This window comes from Loxodonta africana, chromosome 1 (genome assembly GCF_030014295.1).
Source record: "Loxodonta africana isolate mLoxAfr1 chromosome 1, mLoxAfr1.hap2, whole genome shotgun sequence".
Lineage (NCBI taxonomy): Eukaryota > Metazoa > Chordata > Mammalia > Proboscidea > Elephantidae > Loxodonta > Loxodonta africana.
Genome location: NC_087342.1, coordinates 19,133,649 through 19,154,712, shown reverse-complemented (window position 1 = coordinate 19,154,712; position 21,064 = coordinate 19,133,649). Strand labels below are relative to the sequence as shown.

Genomic DNA, 21,064 nt, shown 5'->3' with positions numbered 1-21,064 from the left:
TTTGAGTTAGTTTTTGTGTATGGTGTGCAGTATGGGTAATTTTTTTTTTTTTTTTTTGCAGGTGAACATCCAGTTTTGCCAGCACCATTCGTTAAAAAGACTGTCTTTTTCTCATTTGATGGACTTTGGGCCCTTGTCAAAGATCAGGTGACTGTAGGTGGATGGATTTACATCTGGGTTCTCAATTCTATTCCATTGGTCAACATATCTGTTGTTATACTAGTACCAGGCTGTTTTGACTACTGTAGCTGCATAGTAAGTCCTGAGGACAGGTAGGGGGAGTCCTCCTACTTCATTCTTCTTCAGTAGTGCTTTACTTATCCCGGATTTCTTCCCTTTCCATAGAAAGTTAATGATTAGTTTTTCCATCTTTTTGAAAAGAATGCTGTTGGTATTTGGATCGAGATTCATTATATTTGTAGATTGCTTTGGGTAGAACTGACATTTTCACAATGTTGAGTCTACCTATCCATGAGCATGGTATGTTTTTCCGTTTATGTAGGTCTCTTTTGGTTTCTTGCAGTAGTGTTTTGTAGTTTTCTTTGTATAGGTCTTGTATATCCCTGGTTAGATTTATTCCTAAATATTTTATTTTTTTAGGGCCTATATAATATTTTTAGACTTGTGTTCTGGGAGTTCCTAAGGAATAGTAGGTGTCTTTTTTTGAATGAGGGCTTTAAAACTTGTCAGATTTCCCTTTTGTCATAGTTTCAAGGAAGCGCCCAGTAACTATAGTTACAATGCACACCTGAGCTGGGCTGATATTTTTAAGAAAAACTATTCCAAGTGATCAGGAGTCTTGGTGGCGCAGTGGCTAAGAGTTTGGTTGCTAACCAAAAGGCCAGCAGTTCAAATCCACCAGCTGCTCCTTGGAAATCCTATGGGGCGCTTCTAGTCTGTCCTATAGTGTTGCTATGAGTTGTAATCGACTTGACAGCAACTGGTGTATGAAATGATCAGAAGGGAAATAGTCAAAGGGTAGTGTGCATCTATGTGGTTAGAGATCTCAAACTCAAATGCCCTCGTGTCCAGAGAGTTAACAAACATTATGTAGGTGGGTTTAAGATTGTCGTTGTTAGTTGCTGTCAAGTTGATTCTGATTCATGGCGACCCCACGTGTGCAGGGTAGAACTGCTCCTTAGCGTTGTCAAGGCTGTGACCTTTCGGAAGCAGATTGCCAATCCTGTCTTCCGACAAACTTCTGAAACAAAAGGTTCCAACCACCAACCTTTTGGCTAGTAGTCAAGTGCTTAACCATTTGCGCCACCCAGAGAACCAGAGGTTTAAGATAGTAGGTGCAGACCGTGTTGAGTTCAAGTAACTTAGCTGCCTGGTTACATTGCCTTTTAAGACAGCAGGCTGACCAAACAAAATAGCCAAGTAGAACAGTTTGGAGGCAGGCTGGCAGTTGTCAGACCTTGGAATCTGTGGGGTCCCTATATAGAATATCTCCCTGCTTGAATCCACCTTGCCCTCTGCACTGGGATAGGGCCTTCCCCTCCTACTTGGTAGTGCCAAAGGTCCCTCTAGACTTCACGTCGGGAAACACATGAGTCCTCTTTCCTGCTAAAGCCCACCTCCTGAGATCTGTTTCCTGCTGATGTCTGCCTCTTCTGAGGATGTCAGTACTGGGAGAGTATGCCTCTTCTAGGGGAGACCCTGCCCCTAACCCACAGGAATGCAGCCAGCTAGGTCCCCTGCAAGACAGCCATGTCAGAATGCAAGACGGCAAGCCCAGCCTCAGTACAAGGATGCACGCACACTTTTCGGGGGAGAATCGGGGGACTTACCATGTATTTTGTGTTGACAGTGGAATGGAGGTACCTTTAAGAACAGACACAGGTGTTTCCAGCATTGAAATGGTCTTTCCCAGAGTACACCTTGTTATGTGAGCATCTTGATTTTGCAACAGTATCTTATGAACTTGGTTGCTATGAGTCAACCCCCCTGTGCCAGGTTACCCTTTGGCAGCTAAGCACTTGAGTTACAGTATGGCAAGGCCAAGGGGACTGCCCCGACAACCCCCCGCACCCGCAGGTGCCCCGCCTTTCTCCTTGCAGCACGCACCTCCCGCAACCATTCCTGTTCCTAACCAAAAGGTGACCGAGTGGCCTTGGAAGTTTCAGAACTTAATATTTACTGAAAATGAAGTCCAGTACATGGCATTAAGATGTCAAACAACAACACTGAAGGAGTCCTTGCAGTCCCCGGCCGTGTTTAGAGTAAAAATAGCAACGTGTTCCAGAACCAAAAAAGAAATCTAAACTTCCACTCTTCCATTTGTAAGAGACTACATTGTAAATAGTGCCTTATCCCAGGGGTTGAGTTTTCGTGCAGTTTATACCCTTTGGACTCCAGTACTTATAGGTATTGCTCTCAGGAAAACAAAATTGAAAGCAGCCCTGTGTTTGGAGACAATACTGAAGCATTTTGTGCCATAGGTGTTGAGCAGAAAGGATTTAATTATAGACAACTGGATTTGAAATCACCCCTGGTGGTGACCTCAGACTCCATTTCTGGCAGGAGGAGGGTGGAGATATGTGTGCTCAGCCAACTGGTCAGTACTGGGGGGAAGGGCACCCAGTTAAGGAACCTGAGCCAATTGTCCTGTTGCCTGCAAAGTGCTTACCACTGGAAGCTACTGTTTTGACCACAGGCTTTTATTTTATTTTTATTGTACTTTAGATGAAGGTTTACAGAACAAACTAGTTTCTCATTAAAGAGTACACATACTGTTTTATAACATTGGTTAACCACCCCACGACATGTCAACACTCTCCCTTCTCAACCTTAGGTTCCCTGTTACCACCTTTCCTGTCCCCTCCTGCCTTCTAGTCCTTGCCCCTGGGCTGGCGTGCCCCTTTAGTCTCATACTGTTTTATGGGCCTGGGCTGACTTTTTGTATGTGTGTGTGTGTGTTTTAGGTGAAAGTTTACAGAGCAAATTAGTTTCTCACTCAAAAATTTATACACTGATTGTTTTGTGATGTTGGTTGCAATCCCTGCAATGTGTCAGCACTTTTCCCCTTTCCACCTGGGTTTTCCGTGTCCGTTTGTTCAGTTTTCCTGTTCCTTCCTGCCTGCGTGTCTTTGTTTTTGGGCAGATGTTGCCCATTTGGTCTCGTATAGTTTGTTGATAAAAGAAGCATGTTCCTCTCATGTGTTATTGTTCTATAGGCCTGTCTGATCTTTGGCTGAAAGGTGAACTTCGGGAATGGCTTCAGTTCTGAGTTTAGAAGGGTGTCCGGGGGCCATAGTCTTTGGGGTTCCTCCAGTCTCTGTCAGACCAGTAAGTCTGGCCTTTTTTGTGGATTTTAATTTTGTTCTACATTTTTCTCCTGCTCTGTCCTGGACTGTCTATTGTGATACCTGTCAGAGCAGTCAGTGATGGTAGCTGGGCACCATCTAGTTCTTCTGAGCTCAGGCTGGTGGAGGCTGATCACAGGCTGACTTTTCACTTTCAGGAGCCTAAGTGCTACAGTGTGCCCTGGTGGACAGCTCTGTTTGCCCTGCTGGCTCTGCAGAGGCTTGCTGAATGCCTCTTGTGTCAGGCCCTGTTCTAAGCACTGGGGATTCAGTGATGACCAGGATAGATAAGGCCCCTGGCCTCATTGAGCTTATAGTCTAGTGGGGGAAGAGAAGTCAATAAACAAGGTACTTTGGGGTGGAGATAGGGGGTCGGGACAGCCCTTCTGAGGCCTGAAGGGCCAGGAGCACTCAGTCATTTGGAGAGAAAGAGAGAAGAGCAAGAGCTGGACTCTGAGGCAGGAACAAGCTTGACATACATGAGATACTCTCAGGAGGCCAGTGTGTCTGAAGTGCAATGAGCAAAGGGGGAGCGTGGCCCAGCTAAGGTTAGAATGGGGACAGAGGAGAGCTCCAACAGGCACGGAAAGGAAGCTTTTAAGCAAGGAGCTGCATCTTTTGATCATAGAGCTCTTTCTGGAGGCAGTGCTGAGAGTGGACTGTGGTGAATGAGAGCAGTGCTGAGAGTGGGCTGTGGTGAGTGGGAGCAGTGCTGAGAGTGGACTGTGGTGGGTGGGAGCAGTGCTGAGAGTGAACTATGGTGAGTGGCGGCAGTGCTGAGAGTGGACTGTGGTGAGTGGGAGCAGTGCTGAGAGTGGACTGTGGTGAGTGGGAGCAGTGCTGAGAGTGGACTGTGGTGAGTGGCGGCAGTGCTGAGAGTGGACTGTGGTGAGTGGGAGCAGTGCTGAGAGTGGACTGTGGTGAGTGGGAGCAGTGCTGAGAGTGGGCTGTGGTGAGTGGGGGCAGTGCTGAGAGTGGACTGTGGTGAGTGGGAGCAGTGCTGAGAGTGGGCTGTGGTGAGTGGGAGCAGTGCTGAGAGTGGGCTGTGGTGAGTGGGAGCAGTGCTGAGAGTGGGCTGTGGTGGGTGGGAGCAGTGCTGAGAGTGGACTGTGGTGGGTGGGAGCAGTGCTGAGAGTGGACTGTGGTGGGTGGGAGCAGTGCTGAGAGTGGACTGTGGTGAGTGGGAGCAGTGCTGAGAGTGGCCTGTGGTGAGTGGCGGCAGTGCTGAGAGTGGACTGTGGTGAGTGGCGGCAGTGGTGAGAGTGGACTGTGGTGAGTGGCGGCAGTGCTGAGAGTGGGCTGTGGTGAGTGGGAGCAGTGCTGAGAGTGGACTGTGGTGAGTGGCGGCAGTGCTGAGAGTGGGCTGTGGTGAGTGGGAGCAGTGCTGAGAGTGGGCTGTGGTGAGTGGCGGCAGTGCTGAGAGTGGACTATGGTGAGTGGGAGCAGTGCTGAGAGTGGACTATGGTGAGTGGCGGCAGTGCTGAGAGTGGACTGTGGTGAGTGGGAGCAGTGCTGAGAGTGGACTGTGGTGAGTGGGAGCAGTGCTGAGAGTGGACTGTGGTGAGTGGGAGCACTGCTGAGAGTAGACTATGGTGAGTGGCGGCAGTGCTGAGAGTGGGCTGTGGTGAGTGGGAGCAGTGCTGAGAGTGGACTATGGTGAGTGGCGGCAGTGCTGAGAGTGGACTGTGGTGAGTGGGAGCAGTGCTGAGAGTGGACTGTGGTGAGTGGGAGCAGTGCTGAGAGTGGACTGTGGTGAGTGGGAGCAGTGCTGAGAGTGGACTGTGGTGAGTGGCGGCAGTGCTGAGAGTGGACTGTGGTGAGTGGGAGCAGTGCTGAGAGTGGGCTGTGGTGAGTGGCGGCAGTGTTGAGAGTGGGCTGTGCTGAGAGTGGACTGTGGTGAGTGGGAGCAGTGCTGAGAGTGGACTGTGGTGAGTGGCGGCAGTGCTGAGAGTGGACTGTGGTGAGTGGGAGCAGTGCTGAGAGTGGGCTGTGGTGAGTGGGAGCAGTGCTGAGAGTGGACTGTGGTGGGTGGGAGCAGTGCTGAGAGTAGACTGTGGTGGGTGGGAGCAGTGCTGAGAGTGGACTGTGGTGGGTGGGAGCAGTGCTGAGAGTGGACTGTGGTGAGTGGCGGCAGTGCTGAGAGTGGGCTGTGGTGAGTGGGAGCAGTGCTGAGAGTGGGCTGTGGTGAGTGGCGGCAGTGCTGAGAGTGGGCTGTGGTGAGTGGCGGCAGTGCTGAGAGTGGGCTGTGGTGAGTGGCGGCAGTGCTGAGAGGGCTGTGGTGAGTGGCGGCAGTGCTGAGAGTGGGCTGTGGTGAGTGGCGGCAGTGCTGAGAGTGGGCTGTGGTGAGTGGGGGCAGTGCTGAGAGTGGGCTGTGGTGAGTGGCGGCAGTGCTGAGAGTGGACTGTGGTGAGTGGCGGCAGTGCTGAGAGTGGACTGTGGTGAGTGGCGGCAGTGCTGAGAGTGGACTGTGGTGGGTGGGGGCAGTGCTGAGAGTGGACTGTGGTGAGTGGCGGCAGTGCTGAGAGTGGACTGTGGTGAGTGGCGGCAGTGCTGAGAGTGGACTGTGGTGAGTGGCGGCAGTGCTGAGAGTGGACTGTGGTGAGTGGCGGCAGTGCTGAGAGTGGACTGTGGTGAGTGGCGGCAGTGCTGAGAGTGGACTGTGGTGAGTGGCGGCAGTGCTGAGAGTGGACTGTGGTGAGTGGCGGCAGTGCTGAGAGTGGACTGTGGTGAGTGGCGGCAGTGCTGAGAGTGGACTGTGGTGAGTGGCGGCAGTGCTGAGAGTGGACTGTGGTGAGTGGCGGCAGTGCTGAGAGTGGACTGTGGTGAGTGGCGGCAGTGCTGAGAGTGGACTGTGGTGAGTGGCGGCAGTGCTGAGAGTGGACTGTGGTGGGTGGGAGCAGTGCTGAGAGTGGACTGTGGTGAGTGGCGGCAGTGCTGAGAGTGGACTGTGGTGAGTGGCGGCAGTGCTGAGAGTGGACTGTGGTGAGTGGGAGCAGTTGTGGAAGCAGGCAGGAGTCGACTGCCTGGTCCAGAAACCAAGGAGATCCCTGCTTGTTTTTCTTTCCTAAGAAATGAGCAGATTAAATGCTTGCACCTGCCTCCTGCCATAAACACTGTAGGAGTTAGTTATGACCTTATCATTGACTTGTTGGCCCAGGTAGGTGATTATGGGTTAGGTTTGGGGTGGCAGCAAACAGGCAGGGGGAGGAGCTGTTTCTCACACAATACCTTATTACTCATAAGAACACTATGACACTAGAGTTAGGTGTACAAAGAGGAGGCTAGAGCCGATTTCCCAGGCAAAGAACAACTCCCCCAGACTCTTAGGTGCCCTGTTCAACTACCTCCTGGCCTCCCATTCTTTCCTCGAGGAAGCACTATCAACCAGAACAGGGAGGGTAGCTAATACACACACTGATCAACAGGTAAATAATAATACAGGACTAGTCCTGGTCCTAGGAACCCTGGTGGCACAGTGGTTAAGCACTTATCCATTAACGGAAAGGTCAGAAGTTCAAACCCACCAGCTGCTCCACAGGTGAAAGATGTGGTCAGTCTGCTTCGTAAAGATTTTTGTAAAAAATATTTTATCTTGTTCTAGGTGGACATTTACATTACAAATTAGGCTCCCCTTTAAAAATTTTTGTACAAATTATTCCGTGCCATTGGGTACAATTTTTACAATATGTCAGCATTCTCATTATTTCCATTCTGTTTGTTCTATTTCCATTGATCCAGCTTCCCCTACCCCTTTTTGCCTTCTGATCTTTGCTTTTGGGTAACTGTTGACCATTTGGTCTCATATAGTTAATTGTTTAAGGGAGCATATTACTCATGGGTGATACTGTTTATTTTATAAGTCAGTCTATAATTTGGCTGAAACTTGATCTGCAGAAATAGCTTCAATTCCAATTTCAAAGGGCATTTTAGGGCAGTAGCCTCAGGGATCCTCTAAGCACTATCAGTCCAGTAGGCCTGGCCTTTTTAGGAATTTGAATTTTGTTCTACATTTTTCTCCCATTCTATCCAGGACCTTCTATTGTGTACCTGGTCAGAATGGTCAGTAGTGGTAGCCGGACACCATCTAGTTCTTCTGGTCTCAGGTTTTAAGAGGTTGTGGTTCATGTGAGCTATTAGTCCCATGGACTAGTTTCTTCTTTGAGCCTTTGATTTCCTTCATTCTTGTTTGTTCCATACAAGTAGAGACCAATAATTGTATCTTAGGAAAAATGTAGAACAAAATTCTAACTCCCCCCCCAAAAAAACAGACTTGCTGGTTAACAGACTGGAAAAACTCCAAGAGTACGGCCCCCAGACACCCTTTTAGCTCAGTAATGGTTCACCCTTCAGCCAAAGATTAGACAGGCCCATAAAACAAAACAAGACTAAAGGTGCACACCAGCCCAGGGGCAAGGACTAGAAGGCAGGAGGGAACAGGAAAGCTGGTAATAGGGAACCCAAGGTGGAGAGGGGGAGAGTGTTGACATGCCGTGGGTTTGGTAACCAATCTGTGTATTAATTGTTTAACGAGAAGCTAGTTGTTCTGTAAACTTCATCTAAAGTACAATTTAAAAAAAAGGTGTATCTTAGATGGCTGCTTACAAGCTTTTAAGACCCAGACACTACTCACCAAACTCAGATATGGAACATAATCTTTGTGAATTGTGTTATGCCAATTGACTAAGTTGTCCCCCAAGGTCCATAAAGATTTACAGCCTTGGAACCCCTGCGGGACAGTTCTACTCTGTCCTATAGGGTTGCTATTAGTTGAAATTGACTCAACAGCAATGGGTTTGGGTTTTTGGGTTTAGTCATGGTGCCAAGTAGACTTAAGGTGACACTGAGTGATATGTGACCTTGCTGCAATAAGGTCAATGTAGCAGGGTTTTTGGGTAGCCTGAGGTGGAGGGGAATGTGTGTGTGTTTTGGGTTGATTAAAGAGTCTCATTATTTCCAAGCTCCAGTCCCCATGCTTTAATGAGTTAGCAGTGTGAAGGGTTGCTGATAAATTCAGCTGCTCCTCAGAGACAGACCACATGTTTGGTGGGGTGAGGGGAGAGAGGTAGAGAGTTGAGTCCAGTGATACATGGCACAGGGCTGGAAGAGCTGCCTGAAGAGACATGTGAGCAAACTGAGAGTGAAGGCTGATGCCCTGGGTCATCAGATGTTTGCTGGACATGGGGAACAACTAGCATGAGGGAACCGGCACTCTCTGAGTCAGGATCCCCACGGGGTTAGGAGTTCCCAGGTGATTGCTGCTCGGCCTGGCTTGGAGATCACTGGTCTGGTCCAGCCTGCTCATATTACAAATGGGTGATGGCTTGTCCAGGGTTGCCCAGTGAGTTGGGACACAGTCAAAACCAGAAGCCAGGCACTCCAGTCTCCTGAATCTTTCCATCACATCAGGCTGTGGGGTGGGGGGACTGGTACCATGCCTGGACCTGGGCAGAACAGACAGAGCCCAGTTTGACTCTTACAACCTGGGGGAAAATGTCCTCTCCTGCCTAAATATCTGAAGGTAACAAGGTCACGCTAAGGCGCATTTTGTGTTTCAGAGCCTGCCAGGAGGAAGCTGATCATTCTACCGGCTGTTGCCACAATGTTGACTGCCCGCCTCTCCAGACCTCTGTCACAGCTCCCAGGGAAAACCCTGAGTTTCTATGCTAGAGAAAATGGAGCAAGGTAAGAAACTGTTGGTGGAGGTGTCCTTGAGGGTCACACATGGATGTTGCAGCTCGTGATAAGGCCTGACTCTCAAAGATGTCTCTCAACTCTCCAGCTGTTTACCAGCAAAGGAAATTCAAAGGCGTCCACAGAAGGCAGAGACCTCCCCAGATTCATAGGCCAAAGAAGCATATATTTCACAACTGCTTTTTTACAAATGTGTTCTCTGGACACTTTTTATCTGCAAAACGAGAGCAAAGGTTTCCTATATACCTTTCACCCAACTTCCCCAAATGTTAACGGTTTTTGAAACCATAGCACAATGATCAAAACCAGGAAGTTACCATTGATATAATACTAGTAACTAATCTACAGACCTGATTCAGATTTTGTCAGATGTCCCACAGTGTCCTTTCTCTGGTCCAGAGTCCAGTCCAGGATCCCACATTGCAGTTATTCGTCGTGTCTCCTTAGTCTCTTCCTGTCAGGGAGAGTCCTTCAGTCTCTACCGTTCATGATCTTGCCACTCTGGAAAAGTACTGGTTGGTTACTGTAGACTGTCTCTCAGTTGGGTTTTGTGTGATGTTTCCTCAGGTTTAGATTCGGACTCTAGACTGTCTCTCAGTTGGGTTTTGTGTGACGTTTCCTCAGGTTTATATTTGGACTTTAGACTGTCTATCAGTTGGGTTTTGTGTGACGTTTCCTCAGGTTTAGATTCGGACTTTAGACGGTCTCTCAGTTGGGTTTTGTGTGACGTTTCCTCAGGTTTAGATTCAGACTTTAGACTGTCTCTCAGCTGGGTTTTGTGTGATGTTTCCTCGGGTTTAGATTCAGACTTTAGACTGTCTCTCAGTTGGGTTTTGTGTGATGTTTCCTCAGGTTTACATTCGGACTTTAGACGGTCTCTCAGTTGGGTTTTGTGTGACGTTTCCTTGGATTTAGACTCAGGTTGTATGCATTTGGCACGGATCCCACAGGAGTGATGTGTCCTTCCCAGTGCATCACATCAGTAGGCACATGATGTTGATGTGTGGCATTACCTTGATCGCTTGGGTAACTGCCTTTTTTAAAAACACATGAAATCAGTTAACTAAAATGCCCTGAGTCTTCACTGAATTGTTTATGTGTCAGTTAGAGGAAGCATTACCCCAACTCGTTGCCATCAAGTTGATTCTGCCTCGTAGCAGCCCTATAGGACAAAGCAGAACTCCCCCGTAGGGCATCCGAGGAGGAGCTGGTGGATTCCAACGGCCGACCTTTTGGTTAGCAGCTGTAGCTCTTGATCACTGTCCCAACGGGACTCCAGAAGAAACATTATGTACAAATTAAACAAACTGCTGTTCTTCTTTGGGAGCTTCTGGAATTGCCTTTCCGGGGGATTCAGTGTCCCCTGTTACCCTGTTTTCCTCTTTTGCAGCCAAAGAGCAAGAGAAAAAATAAACACGTTTTTCTTCCTGTCCTTGTTAGTTACCATTGAGTGGGATCCAACTCAGGGCAGCCCCGTGTGTGCAGAGGAGAACCGCTCCACAGGGTTTTCAAGGCTGTGACCTTTCGGAAGCAGATCACCAGGCCTGTCTTCTGAGGTGCCGCTGGGTGGGTTAGAACCATCAGCCTTTTGGCTAGTAGGCGAGTGCTTAACTATTTGTGTCACCTAGAACTACAGGTGTCCCCTGTTTACTGAGGGGAGTGAAATCGTCAGGTTAAATGTAAAGTCCCAGCAGCTAGAAAATTGATATTTTCTGTGCCACTAAACATGTTTTTTTTTTTTTTTTAAACATGTTTAGAAAAACATATAATATAGGCTTTTGGCAACATTTACTTAAAAGCATTTCTACAGGATAGAGAAGCTTGGTTGGAGATGGGGCTTCAACTGCTGGAGGGCATCATTTGAGAAGAGTTCAAATGGCCCTTCCTGGGCTGTTCATTTCAAGGCCATTGCCACTCCAGAGGGAACAAAACCTGGCTCTGTGGTAGGGCTTTTGAAAGAAGGAGATTTACTGCAATTTTTTTTTTTTTTCAGTGAATGATTCATTGAAATGACAAATCTGCTTCAAAAATGACTTTTAGAAACAAGTGTTAACTTTGGTGAAGGGAAAGACAGCACACAGCATATGGGAAGTGAGCACAGTTTGACAAAGGCAAGGTTATGGAAGCTTCATAGACACATCCGAACACCTCGAGGGACTGAGTTACTGGGCTGAGGACTGGGGGACCATGGTCTTGGGGGATAGCTAGGTCAATTGGCATAGCATAGTTCATAAAGAAAATGTTCTACATCCTACTTTGGTGAATAGCATCTGGGGTCTTAAAAGCTTGTGAGTGGCCATCTAAGATACATGTATTGGTCCCATGCTGTCTGGAGAAAAGAAGAGTGAAAAAAGCCACAGACACAAGGAAAATATTAGTTCAAAGGATTAATGGACCACATGAACCAGAGCCTGAGGTCAGAAGAACTAGATGGTGCCTGGCTACCACCACCAACCGCTCTGGTAAGGATCACAATAGAGGGTCCTGGACAGAGCGGGAAAAAAATTACAGAACAAAATTAAAATTCATAAAAAAAGACCAGACTTACTGGTCTGACAGAGACTGGAGGAACCTCCAAGACTGTGACACCCAGATACCCTGCTAACTCAGAACTGAAGCCACCCCTGTGGTTTACCTTTGAGCCAAAGATTAGACAGGTCTATAAAACAGTAACACACACGAGGAATGTGCTTTTAGATCAGTCAAGTGTATGGAACACCTGCCCAAAAACCAAGATGAGAAGGCAGGGAGGGACAGGAAAACGGGATGAATGGACACAGAGAACCAGGGGTGGGAAGGGGGAGAGTGCTGACATTGCGGGGATTGCAACCAAGTCGCGAAACAATTTGTGTACAAATTTTTGAATGAGAAACTAATTTACACTGTAAACTTTCACCTAAAGCACATTAAAATTTTTTTATTGTGCTATAAAGTGAAAGCTTACGGTTCAAGTCAGTTTCTCATACAAAAACTTATACACACGTTGTTATGTGACCCTAGTTGCTCTCCCTACAATGTGACAGCACACTCCTCTCCACCCTCTTGTCACCCTCTGCCTTTTCATCTTGCCTCCAGATGGGAGCTGCCCACATAGTCTCATGTATCTACTTGAACTAAGAAGCATACTTCACCAGTGTCATTTTTTGTCCTATAGTCCAGTCTTATCTTTGTCTGAAGAGTTGGCTTCGAGAATGGTTCTAGTTTTGGGTTAACAGAGAGTTCCAGGGCCATGACCTCTGGGGTCCTTCCAGTCTCGGGCAGACCATGAAGTCGTCTGGTCTTTTTACTAGATTTGAGGTCTACATCCCGCTTTTCTCCTGCTCCACTAGGGATTCTCTGTTGTGTTCCCTGTCAGGTCAGTCATTGATGGTAGCTGGGTACAATCTAATTCTTCTGATCTCAGGCTGATGGAGTCTCTGGTTTATAAGCACATTAAAATTAAAAAAATAAATGGCTTTTAGAGATTCCTGGAGTTGATTTTATAGAGGAGAAAGTAATCCCAAAACCAAAACCAAACCCGTTGCCATGGAGTCAATTCCAACTCATGGCAACCCTTTTAGGACAGAGTTGAACTGCTCCATAGGTTTCCAAGGAGCAGCTGGTGGATTTGAACTGCCAGCCTTTTGGTCAGCAGCTGAGCTCTTAACCACTGCACCACCAAGGCTCCTTACAGAGGTTTATCCTCAAATTAAAGAGAAATGAGGCATTAGGTTAGCTTCTGGCTCATTTGAGGGTCTTTTGGGTGGATTGTAGAAATAACTAGGTTAGGGTGTTCGGGGCAGAGGGAAAGTGTGGTAGGAACAGATCTGAGTGTTAAGTACATTAAATGTCCTCGGGGTGAAAGTGTCAGTAGGGGTCAGGGAAGTGGTGTGTGAAGGAAGAGGAAACGGTGGGCAACCACTGTGCCTGGGCTTAGACAGGTCAGGCAGGCCTCTGTGGTTGGGGAAAATCTTTAGCTTCATCAGTTTACTTGAATCTCAGTTGGAAAATTAGACTATGAGGCCCTCAGTTGGAAGGGCTTCATACTCTAACGCCATCTGGAGGTAAATCCTGTCAATAACATCCTCAATAATAGGCCTTACAGCTTCCATTTGAGTATCTCCAGTCTTTGGAAGGAAACCCTGGTTGTGTAGTGGTTAAGTGCTACAGCTGCTAACCAAGAGGTCAACAGTTCATATCTACCAGGGGCTCCTTGGAAACTCTGTGGGGCAGTTCCACTCTGTCCTATAGGGTCACTATGAGTCGGAATCGACTCGACGGCAACGGGTGGTCTTTGGAAACCTCCTGTTCTTGGACAGCTCTATTACAAAGATCTTCTTTATATCAAGCAGAAATCATTCTTCTCTAAATGCTGCCTCTTGTTCCTGGGTCTGCCCTCTGTATTCATACTGAACAAGTTGATCCTTCATCCCCATATATCCTCATGATGACATATTTGAAGGCACATGGTTACGTTACCCCCAATATCTACCCACCGCATCTTCTCTGATCCATCTGCAAGTTTTTTCATTATCTCACATGGTTTTTCCACACAGCATCCAGGTATCCCTCCTCCCTCCCTCCTATGTGGCCTGTGCTCCTTATTAAAATGTGGTGCCCGGAGCTGAACACCTACCACTGTTTATATGACCCAGAGAACGAGTCACCCAGGACACATGCAACTGTCCGTATGCAAACCTCACCTGGTGGCCCGATGCTGCCCCCTGCCCGTGTCCCATCATCTGACCACCCATTTTGCGTCCTGGCTCAGCATGGCCCTCAGATTTTGGATTTCTGGCTGTGTCCAGAGGCTTTGGTGTCTCCTAAGTGACTTGCAGATAAGTTCCCCATCCAGGATGCCACCTCCTGGATCCTGATTACGCATACTGGCTGACTCAGCCCCCATGCTGAGCTCTGCTTGCCTGGGCGGGACGCGCAGTAGCCCAGGGGCAGCCTGCCCAGGCAGAATGCAGAAGCGCTTCTGCCTCCCTCAGCCTAGGTTCTTTCCTGCCCAGCCTATGCTCACACAGCTTCTTCGGGCAACCACATCCCACTTGTGATTTATGGTCGACCAGACTAAACTTTCTCCACAGGTGCTGCTGTGAGGCTGTATTTCTCCCAAACTGCACTTGTGACACTGCCACTTGTCCCCTGAAACCCCATCTTGTTAGATTCAGCCTGTCAAACTGCCTCGTGACCCCTCTCACCAGAAGGCTGGGATTCTGATTGTTGCCGATTTGTCATGGCAGGAACAAAAGTGATACTCAGACTGAAGAGGAGAAGCAGCCAGAATGAATGCCCTGGCAAGCATGGCATGGCATCTCAAAAAGGTGGCCCAGAAAGTTTCTGGAAGCCACGTTCTTCCACAGGCCCTTGGGGAAGTGCCAGACTGCACCTCCTCCACCTGTTCTCGTTTTGTTTCTGGGCCAGGACAGAAATCAGGAAGCTTGACTCCTCTGAATCTGGCGGCCACCCCTTTGGAATTCTACCCTTCAGGATGTTTCCTGACGCTCCTGAGTTTAACTTGTACCGCCTGAGAGACGGGCATAGCTGTTGGTGTAATCTGCTTGCTGCCACTGCAGGACCCTCCTGGGCAGAGGGGACCCTCCTGGGAAATACACACTATTTTATATCATGGGCCTGGGCTTAAGCCCTCAGAGCACGCAGCCCTGCTCGGTGATGTTAGGTTTGCATCACATTAAGAGCAGAGTTCAGGGCTAGTGTGGCTTCAGGGGACCCGGGCTCCTTTTTTCTGATCTGCCGTCCTGAGGGCAGCTCTCACCCACAAGGTCCCATGATGCGCCTGCACCTCCAGCCTCAGTCCAGACAGGAAGAAGCAAAGCAACATGGAGGAAGGGAAACAGAGCAGCCCTTGTATTTGGAAAGCAAAATGTTCTTAGCAATCATTGCAGAATTCTGCTTGTACCTCATTAACCAGGAGCAGGTCACATGACCACTAGTTAGCCTATAGTCTGGAAAGGGTTGGGGAACATTGCTACCCCCAGATAAAGTCCAGATTGACAGTGAAACAGATGAGAAGAATGGGTTTTGGAGGGCAAACAGCACTGTCTGCTGCAGCTGAGCTAGGCTGTGGCCTAGAGCTGATTTTATCCCCAGAGATACTTGGCACTCAAGAGGCTCAAAAAGTCCTTTTTCCCCCTTCCCAGCAGTGGTTTTCAGCCCTGGTTGCAGATTAGAGTCACCTAGAGCACTGTGGGAAGAGAAATCCCTGTACCCTACCCCTGGAGATTCTGATTTAATTGGTCAGGGGTGAGGCCAGGGATGGGGATTGTTTATAAAGCTTTCCTGGTAACTCTTTTAAAACTATTTTGTGGAGAATTTCAAACATATACAGAAGTAGAAAGATGTATTGATCCCTGGTATACCTACCACCTAGGCATCAACAATATCAGCTCATGGTCAGTCTTGTTTCATCTGTATCCCCACCCATTCTCCTTCCCCAGCCCCTACTGGATTATTTTGAATCCAATCCTGGACATCATATTCCATTTGTAAATATTTTAGTATGTATCTCTAAATAATAAGAGCTCTTCTTACTAACATAACCATAAAACCATTCTCACATCCCCAAGTGATTCTAATAAAGAACCAGCAAGGAGAACCTGAGAACCACTGCTCTGGACCTAGATCTACCAGCCCTTCACCTGGACCTACTATACTGGAATCACCTGAGGTGCTTGGTTAAAGGTGCAGATTCCCAGGTGCTACCCTTTCCTCCTGAATCACAGTATCAATAGGAGGGACCTGGAGTTTACATTTTAACAAGCTCCTCAGGTACTTGTTAACTAAAGTTTGAGAATTGAGGTGCTAAGGCCTTCCCAGACCCAGTATCGGTACTAGTTGCCCTTGAGTTGACTCCAACTCATGGTGACCCCATGTGTATCAGAGAGAACCGTGCTCCACAGGGTTTTCAGTGACTGTTTTTTGAAAGTAGATCACCAGGCCTATTTTCCAGTGTGCATCTGCGTGGACTCAAACATCCAACCTTTCAGTTACCAGCTAAGTGTGCTAACCATTGCAGCAACCAGGGGCTCCCTGAGACTGAAAAAAAAAAAAAACCCCAACCCACTGCCGTCAAGTCGATTCTGACTCATAGCGACCCTATAGGACAGAGTAGAACTGCCCCATAGAATTTCCAAGGAGCACCTGAGACTGAAGGCCCTTCCAAACTGAGAAGCACCTCTAAGCCAGGGATACTGTAGTAACTGCAGGAGCTCCAAAGTGAAGAAAAGAAATAAGAGCAGGATGAGGCAACCCCAGCAGTACCAGGAGGGAAAGGCTGAGAGGCCAAGGAGTGCCCACTAGGGTACTCTCATGCAAGCTGGAGCGTCTTGGCCACTTTTTAGCCTCGCGTTGCCCACTGTGTCAGGGTTGCTGTTTGGGGTCAGGTGTGGAGGGATGGAGTCTTGTGCTCTGTGTAGAAGTAGAAACATGCCATTGACATCTGGACTGTACAAGTTGGCATGAGCGGATAGAGCCTGATGTAATACATGGGTATATGTGAGAATGAAGAGGTAGGTTGGAGAAAATCTAGTGGCAGGTCAGTCTGAAATAAGCTGTATCTTTTGCTGTAAGCTTTTTGCTAATGTTTTTAAATGTCAAGAAATACTAAGTCGGGGGCAGGGGACAAACATAATCTATTCCAGGAGGGACACCTCTTGTTCTTTTTGCAGAGCAACACCTGGGGTTGTGAGAAAATGCAGTGATTTCCAAAAAGAGTAAAAAGGTAACCTACAGAATGGGAAACAATTTATGGCAACGATATACCTGGCAAGGGACTAATCTCTAAAATTTATAGAAAACTTCAATACCTCAACAACAAAAAGGCAAACAATGCAGTTAAACAGTGGGCATAGGACACGAACAGACACTTTACTGAAGAAGACATTCAGGCGGCCAACAAATACATGAAGAGATGCGATTATTAACTATTAGAGAGATGCAGATGAGAACAACAACGAGGTATCTCACCCTGGCAAAATGGCAGTGATCAAAAAAACAAAAAACAACAGGCTGGCAAGGAGGTGGGGAGATTGAAACTCTCATATGCTGCTGGTGGGATTGTAAAATTTTACAACCACTATGGAAAATGGTATGGCACCTCCTTAAAAAGTTAGAAATAGACTTTATGATCTAGCAACCCCGCTCATAGGTATATATCCTAGAGAAATAAGAGCCATGATGTGAGTAGATATGTGCACACCCATATTTACCGCAGCATTGTTGACAATAACAAAAAGATGGAAACAACCTAAGTGTCCATCAACAGATGAATGGATAAACAAACTGTGGTACAGATGCACAATGGAATACTAAGCAATGTTAATGAATAACAATACATCCAAAAACATCTCACAGCATGGATGAACCTGGAGGGCATTATGCTGAGTGAAATAAGTCAATCACAAAAGAGCAAATATCACATGAGACCACTATTATAAAAAGTCAAGAAAAAGTTTACACATAGAAGGAAACATTCTTTGATGGTTACCAGGGGTGGAAGGGGGAGGGAAGGGAGAGCACCAACTAGAGAGTAGACATGTATTAACTTGGGTGAAGGGAGAGACAAAGGGCATGTCAGCACAACATGACAGAGGTAAAGGAAGACACTGGGAGGTACGCAAGAGTAAAAGGTAATAACTGCGAATACTATTACATACATAATTCTGCAATAGCAGTAATAACAGTTCACAACTGGATACATAGGTCGATGTGTAAGGTGAACAGGTGTGGGATGGCGAATGGGGGCATACCAACGAGCATATATAGGTTTTGGCAAAGGATATTTCTACATACATATTTGTATGTGCTGCAAATATATCCATAGATGTAGTAAAGCACACAGGGGCAAAGTTATGAAAACTTATCTATAACCAAACACCTTGAGGGACTGAGTTTGAGGGCTTAAGACCATAGTCTTGGGAGACATTTGGTCAATTGGCATATCATAGTCCATGAAGACAATGCTTTACATCCTACTTTGGTGAGTAACGCCTGGGATCTTAAAAGCTTGTGAGTGGCCATCTAAGATACAACTATTGGTCTCTTCCCATTTGGAGCAAAGAAGAGTAAAGAAAAAGACTCCAGGAAACAATTAGTCCACATGACTAATGGACTGCATGAACCACAACCTTCACTAGCCTGAGGCCAGAAGAACCAGATGGTGCCCAGCTACCACCACTGACTGTTCTGACAGGGATCACAATGCAAGGTCCTGGGCAGTGTGGGAGAAAAACATAGAACAGAATTCAAATTCATAAAAAAGACTGCACATACTGATTTGATAGAGACTGGTGGAACCCCCAAGACTATGGCCCTTAGACACCGTCGTTCAAACCTGGAACAGAACCCACTCCCAGATATCATTTTTCAGCCAAACGATAAAGTGAACAGTAACACCTGTGAGGAATGTGCTCCTCAGAACAATCAACCATATGAAATCAAAAGGGCAGCATTTGCCCCCAAAATTCAGAAGGCAGGAATGTGCAGGAAAGATGGACTAATGGAACCAGGAAACCCAGGAAGGAAGGGGGGTAGAGTGGTATATTGAGGGGATTGCAACTAATACCACGAAACAAAATGTGTATAAATTGTTGAACGGGAAACTAATTTGCTCTGTAAACTTTCACCAAAGCACAATAAAATATTCAAAAAAAAGAAAATGGAGTGATTCTCTGTGGGTTAGGAATCCTGGTGGCACAATGGTTAAGTGCTCGACTGCTAACCTAAAAGTTGGCGGTTTGAACCCACCCAGTGGCTCCACGAGAGAAAAGACTTGGCAATCTGCTCCCATAAAGACTACAACCTCGGAAACCCTATAGGGCAGTTCTACTCTGTCATATATGGTCACTAAGAGATTCGACTTGACAGCATAGAACAGCAAAGTCATTTCACCACCTTTGGATGTACTAACCATATCATCCTGACACATGAGACTATCCATGCACAAGCTTTTAAAACTCAAAGAGACTCTTCTGTGGCAGATCAAGAGGAAAAGGAGTTTCTTGGTGGACCCATGTTTCCTTCTAGTGAACCCAACATTCCTATGAATGCTTAAAAGAACTTAATATTTTGAATAGGTAATATATTCACATGGTGTAAAATTTAAATAGTACAAAATGGTATACAGTAAAAAGTCTATCTCCCACCTCTTTTCCCTTGTTATGAGCTTTTACCCACCCCTGTCTCCTCCAGTTATTGTTGTTGGGTGCCATCAAGTTGATTCCAACTCATAGCAACCCCATGTGACAGAGTAGAGATGTCCCATAGCCAGGGGTGGATTAACCAGCAAGCAACATACGCATGGGCTTACTTGTGTTTACTTACTAATCTGTAGTGTGCAATTTCACATGGGTTTCACCACATCTTTAACAAACAAATTTATTTTCTCACAGTTTAGGAGGCTAAGAGCCCGAATTCAGGGTGCTGGCTCTAGGGGAAGGCTTTCTCTCTCTGTTGGCTGTAGGGGAAGGTCCTTATCTCTTTAGCTTCTGCTTCTCGGTTCCTTGGAGATCTCCATGTGGCTTGGCATCTACCTTCCCCCATCTCTTCTTCCTTGATTGCTTGTTTAATCTCTTCTATATCTCAAGAGAGATTGACTCAAGATACCTTCTACACTAATCCTGTCTTATTAACATAACAAAGAACCTATTCCCAAATGGGATTATAACCACAGGCATAGGGGTTAGGATTTACAACACATATTTTTGGTAGACACAATTCAATCCATAATAGAGACTCAGGACTTTCTTCACCACTTAGCAGTAATGAGGCCGTACGCCCTCCCCACATGAGGAGCAGTAAGGAGGCACTCTGGCTACTCTCAGACCGGGAGGTATCAGTGGAGCTTAGTGGGGAGCCACAACCTCCACCTCTACCCAACAGTAACACTTCCTAATTCATTTTATGAAGCTAATAGTACCCTGATATCAAAGCCAGACAAAGGTAGTACAATTACAGACCAATATCCTTCATGAATATAAGTGCAAAAATCCTAAAATATTAGCAAACACAATTCGGCAATGTATTAAAAGAATAATACACCATGACCAAATGACGTTTTTCACAGGATGCAAGGATGGTTTGATATTTGAAAATCAATCAATATAATCCATAATGTTAACAGGCCAAAGAAGAAAAATCACGTGATCACGTCTATCAATGCAGAAAAAGCATTTGACAAAATTCAACACCCATCCATGATAAAAAGTCTCAGAAAAATAGGCATAGAAAGAAATTTCCTTAACTTGATAAAGAGCATCTACAGAAAATTTACAGCTAGCACTATACTTAATGGTGAAAGAATGAATGTGTTTTCCTTTAAGACTGGATATAAGGCAACAATACTCTCACCACTCTTACTCAGTATTGGGCTGGAAGTGCTAGCTAGTGCAATAAGGTAAGAAAAGGAAATAAAAAGCATATAGACTGGAAAGGAAGAAATAAAACTGCATTTGCAGATGACATGATTGTCTACATAAATAATCCTAAGGAATCTGCACACACACACACACACACACACACACAAATCCTAGAACTAGGAAGTGAGTTCAAGGTTGTAGGGTACAAGATAAACATAAAAATCATATAGAACATGTGGACACAAAAATTAAATATGTGATATCACTTACAATTGATCAAAAGAAAGAAATACTTTGTTGTATTTAGAAATACTTAGGTGGAATCTAACAAAACAAACACAATTTATATGCTGAAAACTATACAATGCTGATGATAGAAATCAAAGAAGATCATAATAAATCCATACTATGTTCATGGATTGGAAGACTCACACAGTATGCCAATTCTCCCCAAGTTGATATACAGGTTTAATGCAATTCCTATCAAAATCCCAGGCAGATTTTCTTTTTTTTTTTATAGATACAGATAAAATTATTTTAAAATTTATTTGTAAAGGCAAAAGAAATAGAAAAGCTAAAACAATTTTGAAAACTAATAAAATGAGAGGAATCAGTCTACTCAGTTGCAAGACTTGCAGCTACAGTAACCAAGACTCTGTGGTATTTGCAGAGGGTTAGACATATATATACATCAGTGGAATAGAATAG

The 21,064-nt window shown here is 46.3% G+C and overlaps 1 protein-coding gene across 6 annotated transcripts in view; it reads left to right on the top strand.

Annotated features, from left to right (window-relative positions):
* BDH1 (3-hydroxybutyrate dehydrogenase 1) overlaps positions 1 to 21,064 on the top strand; it is a 64,298-nt gene that overhangs the window by 5,786 nt on the left and 37,448 nt on the right. For 3 of the 6 annotated variants that reach the window (XM_064269269.1, XM_064269401.1, XM_064269361.1), the window contains exons 2-3: positions 62 to 147; positions 8,861 to 8,987. In XM_064269269.1, coding sequence (XP_064125339.1) covers positions 8,905 to 8,987 — 83 coding nt within the window. In that variant the 5' untranslated portion in view covers positions 62 to 147; positions 8,861 to 8,904. Of the gene's footprint in view, positions 1 to 61; positions 154 to 8,860; positions 8,988 to 21,064 lie in introns of all 6 variants that reach the window. The other 3 variants (XM_064269329.1, XM_064269497.1, XM_003412801.4) reach the window with 2 other exon arrangements.